This window comes from Oncorhynchus gorbuscha, linkage group LG04 (genome assembly GCF_021184085.1).
Source record: "Oncorhynchus gorbuscha isolate QuinsamMale2020 ecotype Even-year linkage group LG04, OgorEven_v1.0, whole genome shotgun sequence".
In the NCBI taxonomy this organism is placed as follows: domain Eukaryota; kingdom Metazoa; phylum Chordata; class Actinopteri; order Salmoniformes; family Salmonidae; genus Oncorhynchus; species Oncorhynchus gorbuscha.
In genome coordinates, this window is record NC_060176.1 from 25,989,842 (window position 1) to 25,998,809 (window position 8,968).

General features: G+C 42.1%; 1 protein-coding gene across 4 annotated transcripts in view; it reads left to right on the forward strand.

Annotated features, from left to right (window-relative positions):
• Positions 1–8,172, forward strand: part of LOC124033886 (receptor-interacting serine/threonine-protein kinase 2-like) — a 15,941-nt gene extending 7,769 nt beyond the window's left edge. Inside the window, exons 1-12 of one of the 4 annotated variants that reach the window (XM_046346275.1) lie at positions 1,204–1,355; positions 2,003–2,148; positions 2,740–2,893; positions 4,075–4,224; positions 4,490–4,632; positions 4,779–4,828; positions 4,977–5,129; positions 5,527–5,612; positions 5,832–5,900; positions 5,996–6,137; positions 6,291–6,467; positions 7,097–8,172. In XM_046346275.1, coding sequence (XP_046202231.1) covers positions 2,003–2,148; positions 2,740–2,893; positions 4,075–4,224; positions 4,490–4,632; positions 4,779–4,828; positions 4,977–5,129; positions 5,527–5,612; positions 5,832–5,900; positions 5,996–6,137; positions 6,291–6,467; positions 7,097–7,410 — 1,584 coding nt within the window. In that variant the 5' untranslated portion in view covers positions 1,204–1,355 and the 3' untranslated portion in view covers positions 7,411–8,172. Of the gene's footprint in view, positions 1–1,203; positions 1,356–1,734; positions 2,149–2,739; positions 2,894–4,074; positions 4,225–4,489; positions 4,633–4,778; positions 4,829–4,976; positions 5,130–5,526; positions 5,613–5,831; positions 5,901–5,995; positions 6,138–6,290; positions 6,468–7,096 lie in introns of those variants that run through there. The other 3 variants (XM_046346276.1, XM_046346277.1, XM_046346278.1) reach the window with 3 other exon arrangements.
• Positions 8,173–8,968: the final 796 nt, after the last annotated feature.

The window sequence follows — 8,968 nt, forward strand, 5'->3', positions numbered from 1 at the left end:
TTTAGAAACTTCAGAGTGTTTTCTATCCAATACTACTAATAATATGCATATATTAGCATCTGGGACAGAGTCGCAGGCAGTTTACTCTGGTCACCTTATTCATCCAAGCTACTCAATACTGCCCCCGTCACCAAGAAATTAATTCAAATGCATTCCAGGTCACCTCATGAAGCTGGTTGAGAGAATGGCAAGATTGTGCAAAGCTGTCATTAAGGCAAAGGGTGGCTACTTTGAAGAATCTCAAATATATTTTGATTTGTTTAACACTTTTTTTGGTTACTACACAATTCCATACGTGTTATTTCATAGTGTCTTCACTATTATTCTACAAATAAAAATAAAATAACTTGAATGAGTAGGTGTCCAAACTTTTGACCGGTAGTGTATACATTTTTGCATACATAAACCATGTGCCATGGAATCAGTACATCAAATCTATTCGCATTTATTTTGCAACCGGTATGGCGATGCTGTCAACATTTTTGTCCCCTGAAACTGGTATATATTTTACAATTCCTTTCAGCAAATGTGTATCTTTAGAGTTATGGTTTGTTAAAAACTGTTACGAATCCCTTTTGGCCCGACAGTCTAGGGGAGATGGTAACGAGACCCGTAACATAACTCGTGCAAATTATAATAGTGAAAAAGTAAAAGTGAGAACGAAATAACCACAGACAACTAAATTACCGACAAACGCATGGTTTATTAGAAAACACACGGTAATTAGGGGGGGAGCAGGAAAAGGGGCTGAGCTAGACCCAAGGAAAGAAACAATAAGCATCCAAAACTAGACTAGCCTATTTCAACAACAGCTAACTAACTAACCAAAAATACAGTGTGTGGTCCGCCCAGTTCTAACTAGTGTTTTTAACAAAGTTTACCTACGGGCTAGTGTATGCCCATGGGCAACTTGTCTTGGTTCCCCCTTTTCCCACCAGCAAACTAACACCATAACCAAAAACAATACTCACAGGTGAAAAGAGCGATGTAGTAGTAGTAGTTTTATGTGATTGGGTAGGAAACATGATGATTTTCACCTGTAAGGGGAGGAGAGAAAAGAACACAGGATACATACACACCCACAGTATACCTGTATCCGTAACATAAACTTTGAAATCAATGGGTTTTGTTTGGTGTACATTTTAAAGTGACATCTCAGCGTAATTCGGTTACCATAGAATAATTAAAACTACTTAATTCTTGACTGACATATGTAAAAGTGAAAGGACTGAACAGGATTTCCTCATGCCTCCTGTAGAGTGCTGTTAGGGGTTAGAGTTGGGAAATTCCCAGTTTACTTCACACATTATCAGCGGAATGAGTTGTTCAGGAGTCAGTACCCACTAGGGACAGAGGTCAGTTTAACGTCTAGTTTTGATTTACATTTAGTTGAGTTGTCAACTAACATGAATTCAGAGTGAAATCAACACAAATATTCACTATGTCATTGCATTTAGGTTAAAAGTTGGGTGAAAATGACGAAATGCCCTTATATTGATGACTTTTTGGAAATACAATTAGTTTTCCACGTTGATTAAACATTGTCATGTAGATTTTGGGGGGTTGGAATCACGTAGAAACAACGTTGATTCACCCAGTTTTTGCCCAGTGGGTAGTTGAATCAGGAGTTGTTCCAAGTCTATTTATAGGCTAGCTGTAGATCTATCTGGTGTGATGTATTGTATTCCCCCTCTTACTCTCTCTCAATTTGAAGTTATGCCGCCGCCTTTATCCGTTGTTACACCATCGACAAGTAAAAAAGAAGAAAAAGACTTCATCCCTCATTTTATATTTCCTATGTAGCTAGCCAGGGGATTTCCGTGAACAAAGCAGCCAATCGTGTAGATGTAAACACACTCATTATAGCACACGCGGCTGGTCGCTATTCAATTTGTCAGTGCAGTGAAAGACACATACATTAGTCCCATGGCAGAGCAACAAGCAAGATAAAATAAAACTAAGTTGTATTATTATTGAGTCGACTGGTTTCTGTTCCTATCAGATGGCGGTGGATACTGTTCGTGAAGAGGACGTGCTAAATGTGATCTTGTGCCGAACCAGCGCAGGCGGGTGTCTTCAGGGTACTTACCGGAGAACAGAGCTACAGGTGTCAATCAAGCTCCTGTCGTCTCGCACTGCAAGTCGAAGGTAAAATTGGCTTATCTCAAACTCAAATGCAATGACAAAGTCTCTCTCTCTCTTAAGTCAAGTCAAATGGCTTTATTGGGTTGGGAAACATGTTTACATTGCCAAAGTAAGTGGAATGGATAATAAACAAAAGTGAAATAAACTATCAGAAATTAACAGTAAACATTACACTCACAAAAGTTTCTAAATAATAGAGACATTTATTTTAAAAGTGTTATTACTAGCCATGTGCTTATGCTTCACTGGTTGCTCTTTTCTTGTGGCATCAGGTTACTAATATTGCTGCTGTGATGGCACACTGTGGTATTAAACATAATAGATATGGGAGTTTATCAAAATGTGATTTTTTTTCTAAATCTTTGTGGGCCTGTGTAATCTGAGGTAAATATGTCTCTAATATGGTCATACATTTGGCAACAGGTTAGGAAGTGCATCTCAGTTTCCACCTCATTTTGTGGGCAGTGGGCACATAGGCAGACCTGGCTCTCGAGAGAAGACGGGCTAGAGCGGCCTCTCTCTCTGATGTGTGTTTTGAGGGTTTGTGTGTTTTTATATTTGTTTACTGCATATGTGTGTGTATATTCTAAACAGTGAGTGGACTGAGTGGATGGGAGACGTGGCTGTGGTCAGAAAAGTCCATTCAGAGAGGGTTTTGGTTCCTCTGGGTGTGTACAAGGCCTGGTGTCTGATGGGCCTGCTGTATGACTGGATGCCCGAGGGCTCTCTACACTCTCTACTATACCAGGTCAGTATAATATATGAGCACTAAGTCTAACTAAAATATGAATATGCATGTATAGTGTGTGGCAGTAGGCTAATTGATTCATCGAACTTGGCTCTGCAACTTTTCCCTTGGTTGCGGCCTACAGTGTACACTGAGTATACCAAACATTAGGAACACCTTCCTAATATTAAGTCGCACCCCCCCCCCCCTCCTCCAATCCATGGCATGGACTCTACAAGGTGTCTGAAAACGTTACACAGGGAATGCTGGCCAATGTTGACTTCAATGCTTCCCACAGTTGTGTCAAGTTGGCTGGATGTCCTTTTGGGTGGTGGACCATTCTTGACAAACACGGGAAACTGTTGAGCAGGAAAAAACCCAGCAGCGTCACAGTTCTTGACAAACCGGTTCGCCTGGCACCTACTACCAAACCCCGTTCAAAGGCACTTAAATATTTTGTCTTGGCCATCCACCCTCTGAATGGCACACATACACAATCCATGTCTCAATTGTCTAAAGGCTTAAAAATCATTCTTTCACCTGTCTCCTCCCCTTCATCTACACTGATTTTAAGTGGATTTAACAATTGACATCAATAAGGGATCATAGTTTTCACCTGGATTCACCTGATCAGTCTATGTCATAGAAAGAGCAGGTGTTCTTAAAGTTGTGTACACTCAGTGTATATCAACAAACTGCTGGTCAGAGCTTCAATAGACACATATAAAGTTAATCAAATAATGCCCTTCTTTTGATTGCTTTATTTACAATTCCTGTGTCTTCATGGAGAACAGTGCTGTCCTTTCACCCAAATACTGTGTCTGGAAAGCCCCTGGCTGCTGCAAAAATAGATCTCTCTGTCATCAGCACTATCACTGCCTTATTTACACAAAGAGCTTTTCCTGGTTCAGGAGAAAGTGCCCTGGCTGGAACATAACTTCAGACAGTAGACGTGTGACTTCATTCCACTGCGCATGACTTAGACTGTCTGTGGTTAAACTGTGTTTACATACAGTAAGTTGTGTCGTGACCATGTTGAATTCTTTAGCATTTTCAGTTCACAATTTCAACTTTGTTGTCATGTGCTTTTTTTCCCCCACAAGTCATTCTCAGTTCCCATTTATTTATGATCCATTTTACTGAAGTGAATCGAGTTCATACTGAATCTGTTGAATGATTGTAAGTCTTGTTATCCCCGCCAGACCCAGCTGTATCCAGGTCTACCCATGAGTTTCAGGCTTGGCATCCTATTAGATGTGGCAGAGGGGTTGTGCCACCTCCACTGCATACCACTCCCCCACCAGGCCCTGAAACCCACCAATGTTCTCCTGGACCAGCAGTACCGGGCCAAGGTAGAGAACAGTGACTGATAACTGACCCAGTCGTGCACGACAGAAACAAAAACCTTCTCTCTGAGTAGTGAAACTAATGTGAGAAAGAACTCCATTTGATTGATAGTATATGATCCATGGGATATGGTGTATTGTGAACAGTTACAGGTATAAGCTTTACAGTGTACATGTGTGGGTTTGAGTCTGTGTTAGAGCAGGTGTTTTTGTCAGTTTGTGTGTGGATGTTTATGTTCATGTGTGTGGGTCTTCATGTTCCTACTTCCAGTTGAGTGACTGGGGCCTGCCCAGGGAGTGGAGGGTTGGCTCCTCTCTCTCTGCTGGAGAAGGGCCATGCTTCAGGGACTTGGTGTACCTGTCTCCTGAGGCCCTGACAGGGACCACACCCTCTGTGGAGGCAGACATGTACAGGTGAGGTCACCTTTCACGATCCTGCCACTTCAAACAGTCATATTCACCCATTCAATTTACCAGGTGGGGAAGGAGGGATTTACCACTTCTACAGATGCCTTTACTAATGAACATGCAGCTACCCAATTAACATCTTCTCTCTTTAGCTTTGGTGTGCTGCTGTGGGAGACTTTGAACAGAAGACAACCGTGTGGAGGTGTGTCTCTATTTATTTCTGTCTGTTCAAAGAACAGCTCTTGTTTCTATCAGCGGAGACTAGGCTATACCTGGCCGTGTATCATACAGTCTCAATATTGTATTACGTTTAGAATTTGTAACACATCATGTCATTGTCTATACCCAAGCAGATTTGCTCCAGCTGCTTTCAGGTGAGGATGGGGTTGGTTCAGGCCTGGAGGGTGAGCTGCTACCCAAGAATGTACCCCACTGCCATACACTCTCCCGGCTGATGACCAGCTGCTGGAGCACTAACCCACACAGCCGTCCAACAGCAGAGGGTAAGTCTGTCTGTGAGGGTGAATCAGAGTATAGATATACAATGGTGATGAGAGCAGCTGTGCCTGGACTTTGATCTCTCCCTACAAGACCCCCGTCCTTGACTGGTGACAGGCAGAACCACTTGCAGCACCCACTTCCTCTCTGTTCCATATGCCGAGACTGAGAGATACAATCCCATACCCCACTTAGTCAATGAGACTCTTTGAATCTTCTCATCTAAATTGTGTTTACCTGTTTATTTTCTGATGCTAGTCCCTATCCATTTATTTCATTGCCTATGACTGTCATGTGGGTGTTAAAAAAATGTTAACTTTTGGTGCCTTATGGCCAATGTGATGTTTACTTGGCAGGACATCTTTCTCATGTCTTCTTCTTTCTCTTGCTCTCTGTCCACAGACTGTGCACTGGAATTGAGGAGTGCCATAGCAACCTTTGATCCTGATGCAATGACAAGGGCTACCCTCAGTGTGAGGGAAAGCAAGGTACAGATCATCCTCATTTAATAAGTTCTATTACACTCCGAAGTCCGATTTTCTCCATGTCCACAACCCTGATCTGCTATCAGGTTTTATTTTTGACTGAGGGAATCAGGATATGTTTCATGTGCTTTTAATCTGTCAACAGTTACTACTGAAAACAGTAAATAGACCCGTCACTAATCATGAGCGAACATGTGTATGTGATTTCTGTCTCTTTACCAGGAGAGGGCGCTACATGACTCTAAAATCCATCCTGTGAAGGATATTCCCATTGAGATAAACAACCTAGAGGTGAGCTTGGCTCACATTTTTTGTGATATTCTGATTGTACTTAATGCTTGTGATGTCTATTACATTGAAAACAATATTTACATATCTCATACTAGGCCTGCGCTGGTTCCGGAGACACTAAATGTGTGGGCAACAAAACACTGCCCTTTCCACAGACTTCCTGTCCTAGTGAAACACTCCCTAGTCCCCCTACAGCCATATATACAGGGGAAGCATCCCAGAGGAGGCACTGTCAGGGTAAGAACTTAAAACTGATCGATAATGAGAGCAGTTTGTGAATGTGCTCAGTTTGTTGTCAGCGAAACCATCCTCTTATTTATCTTCTTTATTAAGTAATGATTCATTTATACCTTATTGTGGACAGTCTAACAGCAACGTGTCTCTCCCCAGACTGTGTGACTGGCTGTGTGGTGTCTTCCACCAGTCCCAGCAGTGGCTTGGGTCCTGAGCATCCCAGAGGGACGGGAGGTGTCGCCCAGAGACAGAGCCCACCACCCCCACTCTACTCCAGCCCCTCCAAAGCCCTCAGACAGAGCCCTCTCAACCAGCCCACTGCCAGCTCCCATAGTAGGAAATGTGTTTAAGCTTAGACCTCCCACATATTACCCCGTTTTGTCTGCAAACTTATGTACAGTCCCAGACTGTAGCTATCTAGAATAGACTTGTCTTTTTCTCGCATGTTTCTTAAATGTTGCTGAAAAAGGTGAAGACAAAGTAAAGCCGTATGAAAATGAGTAGACGTTACAAACAGTGCCTCCCTCTGTGTGTTTGTATGTGCACAGTAAGCAGTTTTGGGGATTGCTGGTTTCCTGCATGGCCATCCTTTCACAGTCTTATCTTTATCCAATGCGTTTCCTCCCTTGAGGATCTTTGTTTTTCTCTATAAGTTGTCTGTTGTCCCAGTAAATGCTCGGAGTCCAAATATATATATATATATTTAAAGCAATACATGGCTACTAGACATTTATGATGGTGATTAATGTGTTGAATAAGAGGGTAACTTGTCTACTAGGGCTATAAATTTCAATCTTCAGTGAAATAATCTCCTGTACGTATTACTGTCTTTCATATCAGATAGCTACTGATATTTCTCAAGGTTCCCACTACATGATTTGTGTTTTATAAGTGTGTGTGTGAGAGATGTGATATCCTAGTGATTGTATCATCCCTGAAACTCCACCCTCCCTTCTTGTCAGCAGCTGCACGGTGTGTGTCTCCGACTCCGATGGCGGTGAGCTGTTGTCGTATCCTGCGCGAGAGGCGTGAGGGCATCATTCGAGGCATGACGGAGGGACGACTCAACAACCTACTGGATGTGCTCATCTCACGGCGGGCCCTTCCCCTGGAGGCCTATGAGGTCATCTCTGCCTCTCTGACACTGACCGCTCGCACACGTTCCCTACTGGACACCTGTACCTGTTTAGGGGAACACGCAGCTTCCCTGGTAGCTACCACCCTTGGTATGATGTCCATTGCCACCAATCGTGGCCCTTCACAGATGTCTCACTGAAGGTGGATGGATGGTTATTAGAATGGTGGTTGTGTAGTGAAAGGCCCCTAACCAAATGTATCAAATGTCAATTGAGACTCAAATGCCAATTGAGACCAGTCTTGGAGTGAAGAGCTGAGGAACCCTAACCAAATCTAATCTATACTCACTCAAGTCTAATACAGACCACGGTCAGTCAGAGTGAATATACATTGGAGAACCTGAGATTCCTAATTTCATCAGAACAGCTGCAATGACTCATCTATATCCATAGAGATCCATGTTGGGGACACACCTGTCCATTCCTTTGATAACTCTTGAGTATTCAATCAGAGTGGTGCTACCTCCTGAAGTTGATGTTAAATAAATGTTTGATTAGAGGAAGCTTCTGTGACATTCAAATGATAGAAACAATAGTGTTGGAGAGAAACCACTGAAAGTGAATAGCTGTGTGGATGATTCATCGGCTTTGATCATGTTTATGACCCATCACTATCGATAATGAGTGAACTACTGCGCTAGCACACAGAAAACAGTTTGTTCAATATTAGATGCTACGTTTTCTATGTTGTGTCATGACTTTTGGCCCTCTCTCTGCTCTGTGGGTTATTATGTGGTGCCACAATGTAGCTCGTCTTTTGACAGCCTGTTTGTAAAGTACATATTGTACAAAACTATATGTTCAACATAGTTTGGATTGTCCTGTTCAGCAGTGTCTGACTTGGTATCTTGTAACAAGATTATTATCTGTTGGTTTATCAGATTAAAATAACTGAACTTAAAGTCTCATTTTATGCCTTTTTTTGCAGGTTGTTTGTGTTTGTATATCTGTTCAATCCTTTAACCTATAGGTCATTGTCACATTCCCCTCAGGGTGCTCTTTGATTTTGTTGCCCATCTCACGCAACACGCCTTTTAACAGTACATGTCTGGTCTTCACACAGTACCAATTGTCACACATTGTAAGTACAGTCTAAAGACGTTTATGTACTAAAAGGGTAAAAAACAGGGGTCTTGTCAAATGAGAGGCCCAGTGAAGTTTTGGCCATAGTGTACATATTTTTGTTGTTGGTCTGTTCAACATCATGCAGAGAACAGAAGACAGTAATTTCCTCAAAGCACTGTCTGTATGTGAATAGCCTAATGATCTGAATATTTGGAGTTGTATAATAAAGCAAATGAATCTCTTAACAACATTAGATCAAGACTCCTCCTTGACACTCAAGCAGCTCTTTTCTTGTTGGTTTTGGAGTTCATGCACTCAGAAACAAAGGAAGATGTTTAATAGAGGCTGTAATTTCCACCCAGTGGTGTAAAGTAGGTCTACTTGTAGAATTGTTGCCTATTACTGTTGCGCTCAAATATATTGCCCACTGGGCACACACGCACTTGTTGTATCAATGATGTTTCCACACAATTTCAATGAAATTATGTTGAACCAATGTAGAATATATGACTCATCTGTGCCCAGTGGGTGTTTTCTCATTTCAAAACTGGTTGAATGGCTATTTTCACCCTGACTGGCACCTGCAAATTACCACCGGTGAGATAAATTACACAGTAAATGAGAATCAGTTCA